The sequence below is a fragment of the Hylobates moloch genome, unplaced genomic scaffold (genome assembly GCF_009828535.3).
Source record: "Hylobates moloch isolate HMO894 unplaced genomic scaffold, HMol_V3 SCAFFOLD_6, whole genome shotgun sequence".
Classification (NCBI taxonomy): domain Eukaryota; kingdom Metazoa; phylum Chordata; class Mammalia; order Primates; family Hylobatidae; genus Hylobates; species Hylobates moloch.
The window spans coordinates 149,022,151-149,044,931 of record NW_026652281.1 but is presented as its reverse complement, the minus strand read 5'-3'; the positions used below and the strand labels follow the sequence as shown (position 1 = coordinate 149,044,931).

General features: G+C 39.0%; 1 protein-coding gene across 6 annotated transcripts in view; it reads left to right on the top strand.

Moving 5' to 3' along the window:
- The window catches only part of FBXW11 (F-box and WD repeat domain containing 11), a 146,142-nt gene extending 123,666 nt beyond the window's left edge, over positions 1 to 22,476 (top strand). For all 6 annotated transcript variants that reach the window (XM_032158625.2, XM_032158621.2, XM_032158619.2 and 3 more), the window contains 7 exons: positions 5,886 to 6,004; positions 7,453 to 7,702; positions 10,981 to 11,099; positions 13,137 to 13,247; positions 14,205 to 14,283; positions 15,217 to 15,403; positions 19,925 to 22,476. In XM_032158625.2, coding sequence (XP_032014516.1) covers positions 5,886 to 6,004; positions 7,453 to 7,702; positions 10,981 to 11,099; positions 13,137 to 13,247; positions 14,205 to 14,283; positions 15,217 to 15,378 — 840 coding nt within the window. In that variant the 3' untranslated portion in view covers positions 15,379 to 15,403; positions 19,925 to 22,476. The remainder of the gene's footprint in view (positions 1 to 5,885; positions 6,005 to 7,452; positions 7,703 to 10,980; positions 11,100 to 13,136; positions 13,248 to 14,204; positions 14,284 to 15,216; positions 15,404 to 19,924) is intronic.
- The last annotated feature ends 305 nt before the right edge of the window (positions 22,477 to 22,781 follow it).

Here is a 22,781-nt window from a genome sequence, read left to right as displayed (position 1 = left end):
AAACAATCCCATCAAAAGGTGGGCTAAGGACATGAATAGACAATTCTCAAAAGAAGATACACAAAATAGTCAACACACATATGAAAAAATGCTCAACACAGGAAAAAATGCCCAACAAACATATGAAAAAATGATCAGAGAAATGCAAATCAAAACCACAATGTGATACCACCTCCTGCAAGAATGGCCATAAAAAATCAAAAAACAGTAGATGCTGGCATGGATATGGTGAACAGGGAACACTTCTACACTGCTGGTGGGAATGTAAACTAGTACAGCCGCTATGGAAAACAGTGTGGAGATTTCTTTTTTCTTTTCTTTTTTTTTTTATACTTTAAGTTTTAGGGTACATGTGCACAACGTGCAGGTTTGTTACATATGTATACATGTGCCATGTTGGTGTGCTGCACCCATTAAATCGTCATTTAATGTTAGGTATATCTCCTAATGCTATCCCTCCCCCCTTCCGACACTGGGGTCTGTTGTGAGGTGGGGATATTTCTTGAAGAACTAAAAGTAGAACTACCATTTGATCCAGCAATCCCACTACTGGGTATCTACCCAGAGGAAAAGAGGTCATTATTTAAAAAAGACACTTGCACATGCATGTTTATAGCAGCACAATTCACAATTGCAAAATTGTGGAACCAACCCAAATGCCCATCACTCAACGCGTGGATAAAGAAACTGTGACTGATACATATATGATGGAATACTATGCAGCCATATAAAGGAATGAATTAACAGCGTTTGCGGTGAATTGGATGAGATTGGAGACTGTTCTTCTAAGCAAAATAACTCAGGAATGGAAAACCAAACATCGTATGTTCTCACTGTTATGTGGGAGCTAAGCGGTGAGGATGCAAAGGCATAAGAATGATGCATTGGACTTTGGGGACTTGGGACGAGTGGGAGGGGGGCAAGAGATAGAAGACTACAAATATGGTGCAGTATATACTGCTTGGGTGATGAGTGCACCAGAATCTCACAAATCACCACTAAAGAACTTAGGTAACCAAATACCACCTGTACAATAGCTTATGGAAAAATAAAAAAAATCAATAAAAAAAGAAAGGCTAGAAATTAATACAATTTCCAGTCATACCACAGTGGATATAAAGTAGAAATCAGTAACAAAAAGAAGCTGGAAAAATTCCTAAATACTTTAAGATTAAATAACCTAATTCTGAATAGCACATGGATCGAAGAAGAAATCTCAAGAGAAATTTTAAAAATACTTTGGGGCTGGGCACAGTGGTTCACGTCTGTAATCCCTACACTTTGGGAGGCTGAGGTGGGAGGATGGCTTTAGCCCAGAAGTTTGAGACAAGCCTGGGTAACATAGGGAGACCCTGTCTCTACAAAAAAATTAAAAAACATTAGCTGGGCATTGTGGCATGCATCTGTAGTCCCAGCTACTCAAGAGGCTGAGGTGGGAGGATCACCTGAGCCTGGGAGGTCAAAGGCTGCAGTAAGCTGTGATTGTGTCACTGTATTTCAGCCTGAGTGACAGTGTGAGACTTTCTTTCCCGCCTCCTTCCCTGTGTGTGTGTGTGCACATGTGTGCATGTGTGGGTGGGTGTAACTAAATGAAAATGAAAGCCCAAGTTATCAAAATCTGTGGGATGCAGTGAAAGCTTAGAATTTTATAGTATTGAGTGCATATAGTAGAAAAGAAGAAAGACTAAAAATCAGTCATCTAAGCTTCCACCTTAGGAAACTAGAAAAAGAACAGTTTAAATCCGTAGTAAGCAGAATAAAAGAGTTAGTGAAAATTAGGGCAGAGATCAATGAAATTGATAACAGGAAATCAATAGAAATAAGTAAGGAAACCAAAAGATTTGTCTTTGAAAAGATGAGTAAAATTGATAAGCCCCTAGCTATGCTAACGTAGAAAAAAAAGGACTCAGATTCCTAACATTGAAATGAAAGAGGAGACATCACTATAGCTCTCATGAGCATTAAATGAATAATAAAATAATATGAACAACTCCGTGTCTACAAATTTGATAATTTATATGAAATGAATTAATTCCCTGAAAGACACAGTCTTCCAAAATTGACATGAAAACAAATAGGTAATCTGAATAGGCCTTTATCTGTTGAAGAAATTGAGTGAATAATTAATTACCTTCCAAGACAGCATCAGGCCCAGATGGGTTACTGGTGAATTCTGTCAAACATTTAAGTAAGAAATTACACCAGTTCTCTACAATCTCTTCCAGAAGATAGAAGAATAGAGAATATTTCATCACTCATTCTATGAGGCCGTCATTACCTTAGTACTAAACTAGATAAAGACATTCAAAGAAAATCACAGACCAATATCTTCATGTTTAACCTTCAAAAATCAATTAATGTAATCCATCGTATCAATAAGCCAAAGAAGAAAATCATGTCAATAGATGCAGAAAAGGCGTTTGACAAAATTGAACACTCTTTCATGATAAAAATTCTTAGTAAACTATGAATAGAGGGGAACTTCCTTAACTTGATAAAGAGTAGCTACAAAAAGCGTATAGCTAACATCATACACAGTGCTGAGAAATGTGAAACTTTCCCACTAAGGTCAGGAATAAGACAAAGATGTCCCCACTCACCACTACGTTTCAACATTGTATTAGAATTCCTAGATAACACAATAAGACAAGGTATACAAATTGAGAAGGAAGAATTAAAACTGTCTTTGCTTGTAGATAACATGATTGTAGAAAAAAATGAAAGCATCAACAAAAAAAACCTCCTAGAACTAATAAATGATTATAGCAAGTTTGCCGGATACAAGGTTAATATACATAAGTCAGTTGCTTACCCATATACCAGCAATGAACAAGTGGAATGTGAAATTAAAAACACAATAACATGGCTGGGCGTGGTGGCTCACACCTGTAATCCCAGCACTTTAGGCAGGCCGAGGTGGGTGGATCATCTGAGGTCAGGAGTTTCTGACCAGCCTGGCCAACATGATGAAACTCCATCTCTACTAAAAATAAAAAATTAGCTGGGCGTGGTGGTGGGTGCCTGTAGTCCTGCTACTCGGGAGGCTGAGGCAGGACAATCGCTTGAACCTGGGAGGCGGAGGTTGCAGTGAGCCGAGATCGCGCCGTTGCACTCCAGCTTGGGTGACAGAGTGAGACTCCATCTCAAAAAACACAATAACATTTATATTAGCACCCCCCCAATGAAATACTTAGGTATAAATCAAACAAAATATTTATAAGATCTATGTGAAGAAAACTATAAAACTGATTAAAGAAATCAAATAACTAAATAAATGGGGAGAGATATTTCATGCTCATGGGTAGGAAGACTGTTGTGAGGATGTCAGTCATTTCTTCCCAAATTGGTCTGTAGGTTCAATGCAGTCTCAATCAAAATCCCAGCAAGTGATTTTGTGGATCTCTACCAGCTGACTGTAATGTTTATATGGAGAAGCAAAAACCAGCATGATACTGAAGTAGAATAAAGACAGAGGACTAACACTACCCTACTTCAAGAATTACTGTAAAACTGCAGTAATCACAATGTGTGGTGTTGGCAACAGAATGGACAGCTAGATCCATGGAACAGAATAGAGAGCCCAGAAATACATACCTTCATAAATATAATCAGCTGACCTTTTACAAAGGAGCAAAGACAATACAGGAGAGAAAAGATTGTGTCTTCAACAAATGGGGCAGAAGTAATTAGACACCATATTGCCTCCCTTACCCTTAAACAATCTAGACATAGATCCTATATACTTCACAAAAATTAACTAAAAATGGATTAAAGACCTGATTGTAAAACATAAAATCATAAAATTCGTAGAATATAACATAGGAGAGAATCTAGATGATCTTGAATTTGTTGATGACTTTTTAGATATAATACCAAAGGCATGACCCATGAAAGAAAGAATTAATAAGCTGGACTTTGTTAAAATTAAAAATTTCTGCTCTATGAGAGACATTGTCTAGAGAATGAAAAAACAAGCCACAGACTAGAGAAAATGTATGCAAAAGACATACAAAGAACTCTTGAATCTCAACAGTAAGAAAATAAACAATTAGCTTAACCTGATTTTTTAAAATAAGGCATAGACCTTAACAGACATCTCACCAAAGAAGGATATACAGATGGCATATTATAAGTATGTGAAAATATGTTACACGTTGTAAGTCATCAGAGAAATGTGAATTATAACAGTGAGACACTACTACACACCTGTTAGCATGGCCAAAATCCAGAACACTGAACACCCAACGCTGGTGAGAATGTGGAGCAATAGGAACAGGAACTTTTTTTTTATTTTTTAATTTTTTTTAATTTTTTATTATTATACTTTAGGTTTTAGGGTACATGTGCAGGTTTGTTACATATGTATCCATGTGCCATGTTGTTTTGCTGCACCCATTAACTCGTCATTTAGCATTAGGTATATCTCCTAGTGCTGTCCCTCCCCCCTCCCCCCACCCCACAACAGTCCCCGGAGTGTGATGTTCCCCTTCCTGTGTCCATGAGTTCTCATTAGGAACAGGAACTTTCATTCATTGCTGGTGGAAATAGAAAATGGTACAGCCACTTCAGAAGGCAGTTTGGCAGTTCTTACAAAACTAAACATACTTTTACCATATATACCAGTTAGTATTTACACAACAGAATCGAAAACTTAACGTCTGCACAAAAACCTGCACCCAGATGTTTATGGCAGCTTTACCCATAATTGCCCAAACTTGGAAGCAACCAAGGTGTCCTTCAGTAGGTGAATGGATAAATAAACTGTAGTACATCTAGACAGTGGGATAATTTTCAGCACTAAAAAGGAATGTATATGAAGCCATGAAAAGACAGGGAGGAACCTTAAGTGTGTGTTACTGTGTGAAAGAAGCCAATCTAAAAAGGCTACGTACTGTATGATTCCAACTCTGTGACATTCTAGAAAAGACAAGCCTATGGAGGCAGTAAAAGAAGCGAGAAAAGGAACACTCAGAGTGTGAAAACAACTGTTCACAACATTTTGCCTCCTTTAATCCTTTCTTCCATTTCTAAAATATACATAGTCATTGTGTCACTTTATAGATCATTTTTGTTCTGATTTTTAAAAATGCTTAACTTTATAATAAAGCATGATATTTTCTCATTAAACCCTTCATAGTTTACTTTGAGACTTTTATGAAATGCTGGACATTTCATTTTCCACTTTTTGTTTTTGTAAACATAGGGGTATGCATTTGTAAAACATCTTAATAGACGTTGTCATGTTGCTTTCCAGAGAGTGAGCCAGTTCTTTTTTATGAATTTATTTATTTTTATGAGACATAAAAATAAAATGACAAAGCAGAGTCCTGCTTTGTTGCCCAGGCTGGAGTACAGTGTTGTGATTATGGCTCACTGCAGCCATGCCTTCTGGGCTCAAGCAATTCTGTCACCTCAGCCTCCTGAGTAGCTGGGGCTACAGGCACACACACCACCATACCTGGCTAATTAAAACACACACACACACGCGCGGAGATTGGCTTGCTATGTTGCCCATCGGGCTCAAGCAATCCTTCTGTCTCGGCCTCCCAAAATGTTGGGATTATAGGCATGAGCCACAGCGCCCAGCCAGTGAGCGAATTCTTTTCACAGATTTTATTTTTAAAAAGTCCCCTTTATGAGGCTGTTGATAAGTGTACTGAGATCAATAGCTAATGGTTCAAATTAAGCAAAATAGCACATCTATCCTAGTAGTTAATCACTATTGTCTGTATTCCTTGTTGTCATTTCTTACCTGTTTGATATTCAGTGTTTCTTATTTACTGTAACCCAAGTGTGTTTTATAATCAGAACATAAGGTGGGACAGTGACATTCATCAAAATATAGTATAATAAATCATCGTTTGTGGCTAATCTTGTCTCAATAGATTTGGGATAAAACCAGCCTGGAATGTTTGAAAGTGTTAACAGGACACACAGGCTCTGTCCTCTGTCTGCAGTATGATGAGCGTGTCATTGTAACCGGCTCTTCAGATTCTACGGTGAGGTGAGTGATCTGGCTTCATTGTTCTTAACTTATAAGCCTTCCCTGAGAAAGTCTGAGATTGACATCCTCCTCTGGGAGAGGCATACACAAACTTACATTTTTACATGCTGTATTTCAAACTACTTTTATTGTAGACGTGTTTGTGCAAATTAGGCAGGAAAGCTAATTTTTGTTAAGGGTGTTCTATTCCTATTGCTGTTCATTGTAGAGATAACAACATGCTTTCCTGTAAGAGCATATACCAAGTATTAGGCTGGCTTTCTTCTTTTGGGAAACTGGTCCAGAGCAGAGAGGAGACACTCACTTCCAGGAGTCACTCCTGGACTCTTTCGCCACCCCTGCTTGAAGCACGCTTAGTATCCTCTGCTGGACTCAGTGCTTCCATACCCCTGCTTCTGCCAGAGATCACATCTCAGCCTCAGAGGCCTGAGTCTTTCCCCCTCTGCCCTGTGTGAACTTGTCCTCTTAGGAGATGAGGGTTACAGAAAAGCCATGATGTGGAAATGCTGCTTCCAAATCCCTGGATGTACAAAGCAGCTGGGAGACCCTGGCTTTGTCCATAAAGCAGCTGGGTAAAGAAGTGGATGTGGTGATTGATGAGGCATCATGACTTACCCAGTTTGCAGTGGATAAATGATAGACTCAGAGGCCTGTCAGAGGTCAACAAGAACTAAGCTTGGAACCATTCTCAGTTCTTCAGCCAACAAGCCTCCTTCTTCCTATCATCTCAGACTCAATACAAAATCTACTATCTAGAGGAATCATCTTTTGCCATCAGCACGAGCCTGCAAACACCGTCCCTGAATACCTGACTGCTAAATATACCTAAACTCGGGCAGAGCCAGAATTAGCCTTTTCTGAAACCATCTCAGCACTTCTCAGCAAATAAAGAAATTGCTTTCAGGGGCCCCTTTTAACCATGTCCTTAGGTTCATTAAGAATAGACCCTGTCTTAGTCCATTTGTGTTGCTATAAAGGAATACCTGAAGCTGGGTAATTTATAAAGAAAAGGGGCGTATTTGACTCATGGTTCTGCAGGCTCTGCAAGAAGCATGGCACCAGCATCTGCTTCTGATGAGGGCTTCGAGCTACTTCTACTCATGGCAGAAGGCAAAGGGGAGCCAGCATATGCAGGTCACATGCGAGAGAGAAGCAAGAGAGAGAGTGGAGGTGCTAGGCTCTTTTCAACAACCTGTTCTCTCAGGAAGTAAGAGTGAACTCCCTCCTATGAGAATGGCACCAAGCCATTCATGAGCGATCCACCGCCATGACCCAAACACCTCCTGCCAGGCCCCACCTCCAACATCGAGGATCAATTTCAACATGAGATTTGGTAGAGTCAGACAAACTATATCCAAACCATTGCAGATCCAGACAGAGCTCAGATACCAGAATCATTTCCTGGCTGTCCCCGTAATTAAGCATCATGCTTTTCTCTTCTCTCCTAGAGTGTGGGATGTGAACACGGGTGAAGTTCTTAACACATTGATCCACCACAACGAGGCCGTACTGCACTTACGCTTCAGCAATGGACTGATGGTGACCTGTTCCAAGGACCGCTCCATTGCTGTGTGGGACATGGCTTCTGCGACCGATATCACTTTACGCCGTGTCCTGGTTGGCCACCGGGCTGCTGTCAATGTAGTAGACTTTGACGACAAGTACATCGTGTCCGCCTCTGGTGACAGGACCATCAAAGTAAGTATGTCTGCAGTCATAACCCTACCTGCTCCTGTCCCTTTTAGAACAGAGAGAAAGCAGAGGTGGCTTATACCAACCTGATACCTGGCAAGATCTTTATTCTCCTCTGTGCTTATGAACCCTTGAGGCCATCCCACTCTGTATATCTCTAGAGTTGTAGGCAAGGTAGGAGGAAAAGCCATGGGTCCAGAAGAGAGAACAGTCTTATGTTTCATGACGTGAAATTCTTGATCACCTTTTTAAGGGGAAGAGTGCTAACGTGTTGAGCATGTATTGTGTGTTGGGAGCTTTACATTATGGTCTCAGTTAACACTCCTAGCACTCTTGAGGTAGGTGTGGCCCCATTTTACACATCTGGCTCAGAGAGTAAAGGATTGTGTTGGTGATCATCACAGCTAGTTAGTGGCAGAGCTTAGATATTTAATTTATTCACCTAATTTTGAGGACTCGCAGTGCGGTGGACTCTGGGCCGGATGCTAGGGATATGATGATGAAGAAGACATGCCCATGCCTTCAAGAAGCTTAGCATGCGGTGAAGGGGGAGGCAGACTTGTAACAAGGAGTTGAAGTCTAGGGTGATCCCTAGGATATGGTAAATGCAGTCCTGATTCCAATATCCAAGCTAACTTTTTTGAATTTTAGCTTTCTTATGCTTTTATAACAGCTTTACCGAGATATAGTTTCCATGCCATCAGACTGAACATTTTAAAGGGTGTAATTCCGTGGCCTGTAGTACATTTTCAGTGTTTTATAACATTACCATTGTCTAGTTCCAGAACATTTTCATTGCGCTCTAAAACCCTCACACTCATTAGCAGTCAGTCTGTGTTTCTTCCCAGTCCCTGGTGATCACTCATCTACCTTCTGTCTTGGGATTGGACTCTTCTAAACACTTCATATAAATGGAAGAATACCTTATGTGGCCTTTTGTTTCTTGCTTCTTTCACTTAGTGTAATGTTTTCAAGGTTCATCCATGTGCTTTGTAGCATATATCAGCTTTGTCCCGTCTTTTTTTTTTTTTTTAAAGTACAGATGGAGTCTTACTTTATTGCCCAGACTAGTCTTGGACTCCTGAGCTCAAGCAGTCCTTGGCCTCCCAAAGTGTTGGGATTACAGGCATGAGCCACCACACCCAGCCAGTACTTTGTTGCTTCCAGTGGCTGAATAAAATTTCATTGTTCATCTGTTTATTAGTTGATGGACATTTTAGTTCTATTTTTTTGACTATTACAAATGATGCTGTTATAAATATTAGTGTAGAAGTTTTCATGTTTTTAATTTTCTTGGATGGTAACTCTGTGTTTAACTATTTTTTCCTTTTGAAGACAGGGTCTCACTCTGTCACCCAGGCTGGAGTGCAGTAACACAGCCATGGTTCACTTCAGCCTTGACCTCCTGGGCTCAAGCAGTCCCCCAGCTCAGGGACCCCTGAGGCTCCCACCTAAGCCTCCTGGAGTAGCCGAGAGTACAGGCACTACCAGGCCCGGCCCTTTTTTTTTTTTTTTTTTTTGGTAGAGACCAGGTCTCACTTTGTTGTCCAGGCTTGTGTTTAGCATTTTGAGGAACTGCCAAACTGTTTTCCAAAGGTGCTGCACCATTTTACAATCCTGCCAGTGGTATATGAGGGTTTCAGCATGCTCAGAAGAACCTCCTTTTCATGACCAGCACTGGATAGCATTCTTATACCTAGCCCCACAAATCACAAAGTGTGTAGCATCAGGCTTTACATTGGATAGCTGGGAAGCTAAACAACTAGGATTTATATGCGGCAACTTACTCCCACAGTCACACCAATTGGTATGAGACCAGTGCCTGGAAGTTGAGAGGGTTTGAGCTTTATTACAAAATAACTGTTTCATAATATCAGCGTGGAGGATTTCTCCATATCCTTGCCAACACTTGCTATTATTTGTCTCTTTTATTATATCTGCCTTAGTGAGTGTACAGTGGTACTCTGTGGCTTTGCTTTGCATTCCCTTATTACTGATGATGCTAAACAACTTGTTGTATGCTTGTTGGCCATTTGTGTACCTTCTTTGGAGAAATGTCTATTTAAATCTTTTGCCCACTTTAAAAATTGGTAATTTGTCTTTTTATTGTTGAGTTATAAGTTCTTTATATATTCTGGACACAAGTCCCTTATCAGATACATGATTTGCAAATATTTTCTCCCTTTCTGTGAGTTGTCTTTTCACTTTTTTGATGGTGTCCTTTGATGCACAAATGATTTTAATTTTGATGATGTTCAATTTATCAAGACTTGTATAGTTTCAGTGATTATGTGTAGGTCCTTGATCCATTTTGAGTTAAATTTTTGTTTAAGGTATGAGGTAGGGGTCCAGTGCCTTTCTTTTACATGTGGAGATCTATTTATCTATCCCATTCAGCTACAATTGCAGCTGGTAAGATAATTCAGGGCACTCTGGTTGCTGTGTGTCTCCTTATTTGTCTAATAATATGTTTAGCTGTCTGTGAACATCTAAGTCTTTCAGATATCACAAAAGAGGGGATTATTTATTCTACATACATACAATTAGAAGTAATGTGTCAAAATAAATGGAGCTGTTCCAGAAAATATGCTGGAAAAGAGGATGATATGCAAGGTGAAACTTTTTGTTTGTTTTTTGAGACAAAGTCTTGCTTTGTCACCCAGGCTGGAGTGCAGTGGCACAAACGCAGCTCACTGCAGCCTCAACCTGCTGGGCTCAAATGATCCTTTCACCTCAGCCCCCTGAGTAGCTGGGACCACAGGTGCATGCTGCCACGCCCAGCTAGTTTTATTTTTTGTAGAGATGGGGTTTCACTATGTTGCCCAGGCTGGTCTCGAACTCTTGAGCTCAAGCAATTCTCCCGTCTCAGCTTCCCAAAGTGCTAGGATTAGGTGTGAGCCACCGTACCCAGCTGGAAGCTTTTTTATTACATTAGCTCCACGGGGTTTGAAATGTCAGCTGGTGTAAAAACAAAAAATCTGGCCCAAACTCTTTCCTCCAGGTAAATGAGCATCCGAACCATCTAGATGTTCTCTTTGTAAAGATCTCAAAGACTGGAGACTTCACTTCCCTCCGTGTTTCATTCCAGTGTTGTCACTCAGCAGCCAAGAAAATTTTATGCTGTCTAGTCTGCCCCCCAGCCTCCCAACTTTGAGTTAGAGGACTCCGTATTTTATAATCACATATTTGGGTCATTCTCAGAAGCTCTGTCTTTTTAAGAAAGGTATATTGTGGGAGGACTTTCCTGCATTCATTCTTTAAAATATTGTTAATTTGTTATACAGGTCTGGAGCACGAGCACCTGTGAATTTGTTCGTACTCTCAATGGGCACAAGCGAGGCATTGCCTGTCTCCAGTACAGGGATCGGCTGGTTGTTAGTGGATCATCAGATAATACCATTAGGTGGGTAGAAGTTGGTGTGCTGACAGAGCAGGCTGATTTTCGCCACACTGTTGACTCATCTCCTAGTTCTAATGCTCAAAACAACTCAGGGTAAATGGGATGTTTCAGATAAGGAAGCTTTAGGTAACTTTTAGAAATGTGTTTGGCTCTGTATACTCAAGTGGGAAAACCATGTGTGCCCTGGGTGTTCTTCCAAGATTCCCCCAGTACACAAAGTTTTTTAACCTCAACTCCACCCGGGATCACTTAATACCAGAGCACTTCAGAACAGACTAGGGTGCTGCAGCCCAGCTCACGCCGATTTCCCTCACCTGTGAGCTCCCACCTCCCTACCTAACACATGGGAGTATACTTTATTTTTCTCTCTCAAGACTGCGTCTATTCCTGCCAGGTCATTTACCTCCCTCTTTCCTTCCCAGCACTCGGCCTCCCTGCTTTCGAATAAATCTGACTAACCTTAGACATTTTGTATCTTATTAAGAACATCCCTTCGATAACTACTTAATTATCCCATGCCATTTCCCCACTGTCTCAGCACACTCTAGTGGCATTACATAAGTGACTAAACTTAACTTTGGTTTATAATCAAATTGACTAATGTTTGGTCAAAATAAAGATAGGATTCAAGATTATTTAAAAAAATTGTTGTTTTTTAAAGGCAGGCAAGCAAACACATGCTAGTAGCTTTACATAAGTGACTAAGCTTTACATAAGCTTTACGTAAGTGACTAAACTTTGTCGTTTATAATTGCCTAATGTTTGGTCAAAATAAAGATTGGGTTTAAGATTATTAAAACTTTTTTTTTAAGGCAAGCAAATAACAAAAAAGCTATTTAAGTTTGCTTTATCACTTTAGGCTTTAAGATACCATAAAGTTAGTTTAGAGCTTAAATCTTGATTCTCTTATATTCATCATGCTTTGTGGTATTGCTTAATGTTTCATCAATAAACAGTTCTTAACTTCCTCACTGGAATTGTCAAGGTTTTACAAGATAGTAAGGTGTATTACTCTCCAGCTTATAGAAGGGAACCACTTTGGAGTCATAGTGGCAGTACTGAATGGCTTTGATCACAGATTAGAGATGTTATCATCATGGGTACTAAGAAGATTTGCTAAGGGCAGCTGTAATAAAATGTTCTTTGGACGTATCATAGGAATTACTGGTAGAGAGGCTAAGAAAAAGTTATAATAGAATTAATTTGCTCACTTTATTTTGTACATGCTAACTAGCTATGATTTTTTTTCTGCAAATACTGTAGAAAATCAGTCATAATAGGAAAAAAGATCTCTAACTCCAGAATTGTTATATAAATCATATGCAGAGAAAAAGGCTTGGTGTTGTCAATGGGTTTATATTTCCACCAGAACACTGCGTGTACCTAGTAAGTCTCCCACTCTGACCTTGTAAACCGTCAATCCCAGTACTTAGCATATAGTATCAAGGAAGGGGTATCCCCAAGCCTCATCAAGAGACAGCCACCTCCCCTGCTGGTCCGCCAGTTCTAACCTCAGTGGTCCTCATGGCATGCACTGTGCTAGAAGTGCTTGGGGCGGAAGCTTAACCCCCTGGCTGTATGTGATATCTCCTTTCCCACCTTGTCTCATCTGTGCTGTGTCTCCTTTACTGCCTACAATCCCTGTCTCCCCAGAAAAGTCTTTCCTACACCATTTGTCTACATGGTTTTTATCAACTCAGACATCAAGAGAATGCCTAAGAATTAAATAGAATTGAAGTTTCTTGTTTGTTGATTTTATTTAAATAGTAATACAGACGCATGATTAAAAACAGTTTCAAATCATATAAAAGGAAATAGAATAAAAAGTAAGTCTTCTTCCTAGCTTAGTGCTTGGAAACACACAGATGGTATAAATGTACACATATAGCTTTATATGTGTGGTGTGTACTGGAAGTGAGATAGAAATAAAGAGTTCCAAGATAGTGAAAAATTGTATCTGTATGAAACAGATATAAAAAACTTACGGATAGTGTGAATCGTGTGGGAAATTGTTTCACAGAGGTCTGTTTTTCATTCAAGGCTCTGGGATATTGAATGTGGTGCCTGTTTAAGAGTCCTAGAGGGACATGAAGAATTGGTCCGATGCATCCGGTTTGATAACAAGAGGATTGTCAGTGGGGCCTATGATGGGTATGTCTTTCAGATTTTCAGATGTACTGCTATAACTATTTCAAGAAGAAAGAGAAGTGCTATATATTAAGCAACTCTGTATGTACCAGGTCCTATGGTAGGTTTCTGTGTAATGGTGGATGGCAGGTATTATTATACCAGTTGTTTAGGTGAGGACACTCAGGCCCAGAAAGAAGAACTAAATCTTACCCCACATCACACAGAGGCAGAGTCACTGTGGTTCCTGAACTTATGCTTTGAATCATTGTTATAAACTCCAGCAATAGCTTAGGTTTGAATATTTGATGTGGGGGTATTGACTTCTTTGCTTTATCCCGAAATTAAGCCAGGCTCTTTGTGTGTGTGTGTGTGTGTGTGTGTGTGTGTGTGTGTGTGTGTGTTCAACAATAAGTTTCTTCTTTTCCCCTTTTTTCCCTTTTTGGTAAATTGAACAAACCCTCTTTAAAACACCTCACTACATTTTAAATAAGCAAATGGCAACTGTAAATCTTTCCAGATGACCTTATATATACTTCCCAAATGGGTTAGTTGGTCTGTTTGTACTCCTATTACTAACTTCCAGCGTTTGCTTAATTTGGAGAAAGGTATCCTTGGAATTTCACACAGAGCCCTAGCTTCTGTCAGCAGCACCTACTCAGCCCTAGAGAGTCCCCTGATGAATGAATTTGGTGACATAGGTTATCAAGTCCGGAACTGAATTTAGATAACCTGAAGTTGTTTTCTTATCTCCCTTAAAATAATATTTCTTTAAAATTTCAGCAATTCTGAGAATGTGTAGGTTCTTAATTTTTCCAAAATCAAGTGTAATTGGTTCAGATGATTTGTAAAAACATAAGCATGTTCCCCATTAGCTTTTATAAATAGGCAGTTCAGATGCACTACTTTTTTTCAAGGAAATGTTTGACAGCATATAAATTGTTCACTTTTCCACTAATCACATCTCATTTTCCTTTCTAGGAAAATTAAAGTTTGGGACTTGCAAGCTGCTCTTGACCCTCGAGCCCCAGCAAGCACATTGTGTTTGCGCACATTGGTGGTATGTGATTTCTTGAGACGGGAATTGGTTCCCTGAGCTGGGGGATGACCATTTGCAGATAGTCCTGTCTAGGTGTATCACAGGAAAGCTTGTGTGTCTCACAAGATGCCTTCAGAGAATGTCACTCTTCATTTTGTTTAGCCAAAACCAGAGAATATTCGATGTTTACATTACTGTGAGCACTTTCCTAAGGGGAGACATAATGCAACTTAAGATCTGAAGGCAGGCTTCCTGATTTGTAGGTGGACTGTTTCCTCATAGGGCAAGCAGTATTTCCTTCTTGTAGGTTTGGAAGATTTCTTAATACGGCTATTTGTGGTTATGTTTTAATAACAGCACATTTTTATACTATATATAAATGTTTATACTGTATATAAGTACTGTTATATTTTTGAAGAGATAGTCATTTGGAAATATTGGTAGATTTTAAAAAAAATTTAGTAGTTTTATTTATATTTCTTCACTTCTTGCATTTACTAGAAGATGCAGAACTGTCTTTCTTCTTGATTTTAATGGGAACCCTTATAATATTTCACCATGAATTTTGATGCTGGCAGCAATTTGAGGTAGATCCTGGTCATGTTAAAACAAACTGTCCTTCTGGTTCTAAGTTTTCCAGTGGATTTTTAGAGTGTATCAAGAATGGGTATTATGTATTGTTGTTTACTTTTCTAAGGCCCTTTGTGAGACAATCTTTGAAATATTGGTAGACTAGAGTCTAAGATACAAAGTTTAATGAAAGAAAAGGCCTAGCAGGAAAAGAAAGAAGAGCATTTGTTCTTGGGATGAAGGACACAGTTCAGTGAGCTCTGTACAGTCATTTAGGAAGTCTGTTTAAGTGGCTGCATTTTCATCTTCTGCCCAATTTCTCATTGTGAGATATCAGGGGCTGTAAAGATCTCATTTTATTCATGAAGTTTTTATATTTCATAGGAACATTCTGGACGTGTGTTTCGGCTCCAGTTTGATGAGTTTCAGATCATCAGCAGCTCCCATGATGACACTATTTTGATTTGGGATTTCTTAAATGTGCCTCCCAGTGCCCAGAATGAGACCCGTTCTCCCTCCAGAACATACACTTACATCTCTAGATAACAGTCTGCACTTTCACCCGTTTCAGGTGAGTACTGTCCTCTGCCCTTCCAATTTTGCTGATTGAATTCACCTTCCCTTTGGGGAAATTTTGTGATTTGGGTTCCTTGGTGATGTGTGAACCAAGGTCTCTCTTAGATGTGTCAACTTTTGCAGAGTTCAAGTATAAGGCTAGATCTTTATAGTCACATCCATACAAGGTTTGAGTTGGAATCCTGCCTATTGTGTGGGTTTTCATATTGGCAGATGATGAACATGGTTCCTGTTTTTAAAAACTGTGTTCCTAAATGATTTTTTAGGTCATAGTCAATTTAACACCAGTAAAATCCCTTGAATTTTATTTTGGGGTACAAGAATCTTCTTTTTCTCTTTCTTTCCTGTCCTTCAGTTCTTTTATTTAAAAAAAAAAAAAAATCATCATCTGACAAAACATTCAAAATCCCTCTCTTTCCCACTACCACAATCCACCCACAATCATCCTTCCCTCAAGGATGAATCAGAGAAGAGTATCTGTTGAGAGACCCCTAAAACCTGTTCTGCTTCCATGAAACCCAGCAGATACGCTGAGAAGCAAAGTCCTTTCCTCTGGTTACAGGAACACTGAAAGTCATTATAACCATTGATGACAGAATGTTTTGATTATTACTAAGCATGTTCAGTCTGGAAGATGAGAAGTCTTACTTGGCTGTGTCCTAGGAACTGATGACTTAGGAACAGTATTGACAACCCTGTGTGTTCTGCTGAGGGCCAGTGAATTCTATACGCATTAAACTTTGTAGATTGAATAAATGTTTACACATAAACATACTACTGTGGATATATGTATATAAAGACTTGTGATTGATAAAATTTGTATTTATTTAAAATCATTACTTAATTCTTAGTGATCTTTTATCATTACATATTTTCCTGTTCATTGAATTTCAAAAGTATAAGAAAGTCCATGTGCAGAATTAGGAATTTTTTTGATGGAGAGATTGAAAACTCTTAGTACCTATTCACTAAGTTACCATCTTTTCAGATATTCTTTCATCAAGATTCCAAGATCCAATAAATAGAACTCCACCAGGAAGTTTGTCTTACCTAGAGGTCAAGAAACTATATATAACCAGGGGCCAAAATTAACTCACTACCCGTTTTCTTTTTTTTAAATTAGTCTCTGCTTATCCATTAAGTTTTTTTTTTTTCCTGTCTCCACAGGCTAAGAATAGTTTTTACATTTTTAAATGCTTAAAAAAATTAAAAGAATTTTTTTCATGACATGCAGTAATTAAATGAAATTTAAATTTCAGTGTTCATAAATAAAGATTTTCATACACAGCCATGCTCATTCCTTTATGTATTGTCTATGGCTGTTTTTGTGCTTCAGTGGCAGAGCTTAGTAGTTGCAACAGAGACCTTATGGCCTACAGCATCTGAAATATTTACCATATGGCCCTTTCAGAAAAAGTTTGCTGACTTCTGGTCTTGCCCCTGCTCCATCTATTAGCGGTAAACCAAGGGTCTACATCAGGAATGGCAAATAAGTGTTTTCTTCATGCCAACTCAGTTTGGTCAGTAGTGACTGGTGGGAGTGTTTCCTTTGGAAGGATTTTGGGACCCCATGTGGACCCCAAAGGACTGGTTGTGGTTGGTTATGTCTGCCTTGCAGGAGTGACCTGTAAGCCACTTACCTATTTGCTGTTACGGGTCTCATGTGTGTTCAGACTGTTCCTGATCATAATCTTCTGCCCTGCTGCTTTCTTTCTGGATAGATTCTTCGTAAGTCAGTTGAAAAATCCACATGGCAGAATTATTATAATTATTGAATGGAGCCTTAAAATAGGAATTACAGAGGAAGGAGACAAGGATCTCTTGAGTGATTGCTCCTTCCCCTGACCTCCCCTCCCAATAAGCCTAAGAAAATATAGGGAAGGAGGAATGGATCCAAGTAAAAACTGCTTAAAGAGGCATATGGCAAAATTCAAGACATCCATATTATGGTTTTCTTTTTCTGGTGTATTACAATAGATGAACTGACAACATCTATATATTACCTAAAAGTGCCCTGAACAAGATTGCTTTGGTTGAGAGATGAAGCAGTGATCACCAATGCTGTTTCTTATTGGCTGTGGTAGAAAGGAAACTTGTGTTACTTCCTCCAGGCCCTCCCTCTTACCTACCTTTTTTGGAAACCTCAGAACAGCTGCCTAGTTGTGATCAATTATAAGTCAATGGAAAAATCTTATCTGCTTAAGCTGGAGGTTCCCTGTATCCCAGCACAAGCAGTGAGACCCCAAATGTGTTTGTCTCTCCAATTTTATTACTTTTAACAACCTTGGTAGTCAGCTTTATAGATTTTACTGCTCTTTTCTAATTTTTTTTTTTTTTTTTCCTTTTGAGACAATGTCTTGCTCTGTCACCCAGGCTGGAGTGCAGTGGTGCAATTTTGGCTCACTGCGACCTCCGCCTCCCAGGCTTGGGTGATCCTCTTGCCTCAGCCTTGCGAGTAGCTGGGGCTACAGGCATGTGCCATCACACTCAGCTAATTTTTGTAGTTTTCGTGGAGATGGGGTTTCACCATGTTGACCAGGCTGGTCTCGAACTCTTGACCTCAATTGATCTGCCCGCCTCAGACTCCTGAAGTGCTGGGAATAGAGGAGTGAGCCACCGCATGCAGCCCCAAATGCTTTTCACTTATTGTAACATGAAAAAAATTATAACCGTGTGATACCATAAGATTTATGCATAATGAGGAACACTACCCTAATGATGATTTAACTTGCAGTAAAATACTCACCCGTAAAATATCAGGTGAGAGTCTCTCCATGTCAGCAAATGCAGCAGTAGATCTATTTGCGGAGTCATTTTTAAAAAAATTAGTAACATCTAAGAGCTGTATGTTGTATTATATATTCAGTAGCTAGAAATTTATTGTTTTTTCTTATTACAAGACAATATAAGATCATTATTAGGAAATTTGAAAAAGTAGATAAGCCAAAAGAAGACAGTAAACTCCTGCTCGTGGTTTACCACTAACTCCTTTTTATAGATCCTTTCAGGCTTTTAAAAATGTCTCTTTATAACTGTACATTTTCAAAGGTGTTTTTCTTCTTTATTATGAAATGCTTGCATGTTAGTAATGTCAGTATTTGTCCAAATTATTCCTAATTGCCAAATTAGATTGTTTGGATATAAATATGTTGTTACATATTTATCCTCCCCAACCCCCAGTTTTTAGAGATTATAAAAAACCATGTTATGATCATTCTTTTAACCTAATATTTGTCCAACCCTTTATCATCTTTGGATGGGATTCTGGAAATGTCTGGAGGGTCTGGGTTAAAAGGTATCACGTTTGAAGACTTTTTTTTTTTTTAATTGTACTTTAAGTTCTAGGGTACATGTGCGTATGGAGGTCATTTTGCCCTCCAGAAGAGTTCAGTCAGTTTATGCTCCCCTCAGCAGCATTTGAGAGTGTCCACTTCTGGTCCCGGGGCATTAATATTTTTGAAATAATTCAGGTTCCCTTAAATATCCTTAATGGGAAAACAGTAGCAAATGAAATTGAATCTTAAATTCATTGAGAAGACTTAAGATTCTTAATCTTTATGAAAATTGACAACTTTTTGGGAAAATCACCTTTTAAAAAAAGCATTCAAGCTTTAAAAAGTCTCTCTTGCTTTTTTTTTTTTTTTGGCCACCTAAGGTGACTTTAGACTTTAGGCCAGTGGTTTAGTGCATCACTGATTGTGACATTATCAGAGTGGGTTTTGACTTTGTTTTGATTTAGAATAGAAAATGTCAGCCTGCATTGTACGTAAAAATGATAAATATTGTGAATATCAATATTCTCATGAATATTGTTTTGTGTGTGTGTGTGTGTGTGTGTGTACATATTTACATACATGATGAATGTAGAAATTGTGATTTCAATGTGTTTCTGACTCAAAGCCATAGTCAAAAAATTATGGGACATTCAGTGGCCTTTCCCCCATGCTGTTGTTGTTTTACAAATGTTTTACTTATTAAAAAGGAAGTAATTTCTGATTACTAGCATTCTATTTTAGAAAGGCTAATTTTTGCATATTGTTGTTTCTTAGTGATCGATGAGGGCTCTCGTGAGGATGTGAGACCGGCCTCTTGTAGGTTCTGAATGTCATAAAAGATTATGCTAAATATAAAATCGAATGTGAAGCATCTTTTGTTATATGTGTACTTTTTCAGAGCAGTACTGAGAGAGTGATAGGTTATAGGGTCAGCCCTCTCCTTGAATCCCCTCTCTGTCACTTGTTGACTCTTTGAACTAAACACTTTGCCTTTCTGAGCCTTAGTTCTCTTACTTGTGAAGCGGGTGTCATAATAGTTTCTTCCTCATAGGATTGTTGTGAGGTTTAAATAAATGTGATACCTGGTATGTAATACACTCAAAACAACTTGCAGCTTCTGTTGTTAATGCTAATAAGTTATGCATGTAGATATGTGCATGGGGATGGGGTGGAGTGTGTATATCCTCATCTAAACAATATATTCACCCACAATCCCTTTGCTTCTGTTTTTGTTTCCTCAGGGTTTTCTAGTCTTGAACTACTGGCTACATGGCTACCAAATGCCTAAGGGAGTTCGTTCACAGCTGAGTTATGAAGCTGGAATTGGTTCTAGACGCTGGGTAGATGCAAAGCAGCCTAACTCTTCAAGTACCGACATTTCTCACCTCTGATTCCAGCTCTCCTTTGAGAAGGAGACCTTAGCTTCCCCGGCTTCAAGTAGAACAGAAGCCTGTTTCCTTCCCCCATCAGTGAAAAAATCTAATGTTTCAAATGTAAATTGTTCATAGAAAAGGAACATAGAATCTGTTTTCCGGAAGTAAATCGACCGTCAAGAGAAGACTTGGCCTCTAATTTATATTGCTTTGCACTTTGGTTTGGTATTAAGAAACAGCATTCTTCTTCAGTGAAATTTTGGGTGCCAAACACCTACCCAGAATGTCCAGGGCTTTCATTTTCCAAAGTTAGCATTCTCCTTTTGACTGTCCAAGTCATTTTGAATTCTGACTTGTTGTATTAGGAATGTGTTGGACAATGGAAAAATTTCTCTGGATTGTTTTAGTAATATTTTTGGGATTATACTTCCTTTCTGTACCAATTTCTTTTAATTTAAAGAACTATAAGTCAGTTATATTATCTACCAACAGGTAATATAGCTCTTTCTTTTATTAACTGTTCTCTGTCCCCCAACCATCTCCTGATATTTGGTAGAGTAACACCTTTATACGTGTGCTTGCCTCCTAATTTAAAATACTGTATTCGCATGTAGATATAATGTACATAACAGTTTAACCTCAAAGTTGCTGGAGTCAGGGCCCCCTGTGCTTGAGACACTAATACAGAGTGTGTTCGCACTTAGCCATGGGCTGGCCTCAAGAACCTGATACCAGGGTTGATGTGGATTACCTAGAACCCTTCCTGCAGTATTCATACGGTGTTTTTATTTTGTTGTTGTCATTGTGTGTGTGTGGTTTGTGTGTGTTTTTAATGAGAATCTTGTTTTAAAATGTAATTTCTAAAGTTTAACACAAAAATGTTTTATTTGTTGTGGAGTATATATTATACAATAGAGAGGTACCTTAAACATTTGTTGTTCTTATTCTTTTTCTCATAAGTACTCCTGAGTACAAGTGGTCACCTCCCATAGTATTCATTTGGCTTCACTGTCAAAAATCATTATTCTGTGCAGTCGTGGCCCTGGGAAGGGGAAGTAAGAAAGCCCTGTTGACGGGCTGTCTTGGCTCTGGAATTCATGCATCCTGGCCTTGCCAAGGTTCTGGCAGGGCCTGCTGGTGTGTTGGAGCCTGCAGGGCAGGTCAGGCTGGTTCAGAGGCCCATGCTGAGGGGTGGGTGCTCTTAAGTGGAGTAAAGCCTCAAGCCCGTGGATGCCACCCCAGTCATCTCTGGTGTCAGCTGCTGCTGTGGCCCCAGCAGGTTCTCAAAGCTCCCAAGTACTCCCGACGACACAGCCCAAATGTGTAAGTGGCACTGTTGCCCTGACAGTGCATGGAAAGGACGTTGGCATCCAATTGGCACTCCTTCTCCCTTATTCAATGTTAGGTTTGATTTGCCCTTTGCCATTGTTTCCAAAGATCAAGGAATGTCAATAACATTTTAAAGGACCAATAAACAGCCTCCTATAAAGTAAAGCTCTTCCCGTGGAAGCACACTCTACTACTAAAGGGAAGGCCCCTGGGCTCTGATTTGTCCTTTGCATTGAGAACGGTGTGGGGATCAATGTGTGTGTATGTGATTTGTTTATCGAGTTGGCTTTGCTTTTTTAGTTTTTCTTTTAAAAATCCTTCCTTCCCATGTTACTAAATTAATTTATGTTTTTGAGAGGTTGAGTCTCAAAGTGTAAACAATAAACCTCCATTCATAAGGTGGGTGTTGTAAGCTTGATGGTGGTTGTGAAAGTGATTGAGCTTTGACCACTTTTCGTCTTACAGCTTCAATATCAAACTGGTCAGGAAAGCCCGGGGGAAGGGAGGGGGCAGGGGAGGAGGCAATTCTGAATGAATGAATGAATGGATTTTTTGTTGTTTTTGCATGTTTAATATAGAAGTTCCCCTTGTTCCTTGGGAGATCATGGCCTTTGAATATGCACACAACCTTTGAATTGTGCCTACTAAATTATAGCAGGGGACTTTGGCACCCAAGGAGTTCTGACTTTCTGGGATTATAATAGTAATTCCCAGCCATACTCTGGACTTTATTTTGCTAACCATAATTGAGCAAATGTAAATTACTGCTATATTAATGTTTTAAAGCACTGGGATAGTCTAATTCTAACTTGTAATTAATTATGTTTGCCAATTATCTGTTTGAAATAAATTTGTGTCTGAACAGCTATTGAAACTGTTAAATTGTACAGATATTATTCATGACAGCTTTGTACTGTGGAATGTGCTTAATAAAAAACAAAAAAGTTTGACTTTTGTCCAATAAATTGCTAAGTAATGTCAATGAATCAAGTATGGGTGTTATGCAGTGCACCTAATCTGGCTTCATGCAATTGTTACTTCAGCTACTGATTCAAAGCCAATACTCTTAATAAAGTGTTGCAATACCCTGATGTTCTGTTAAGAAATTTTTCAAAGAAACTGTTAAGTGCTATTAGGAATTCAGTGACATACAATTAAAATTTATAGATTTTTAGAATCATCTGTTCTGTAAAATGAGGTTGAAGGCAAACTGGTTTTGGCCTGTGAGAATGTTGTAGAAGATGATATAATTCCTTGTCTTGGGCTTCTGCCGAAAGCTAGCTTGAACCTCAGGAGTTAGCTGAGGGCTAGCTAAGAACTCTTCCCCTGCAAATCTGCTTCCCACACATAATTAATTGCTTCACAAGTTACTGTCAACATGAAAATGGCCTCTGAG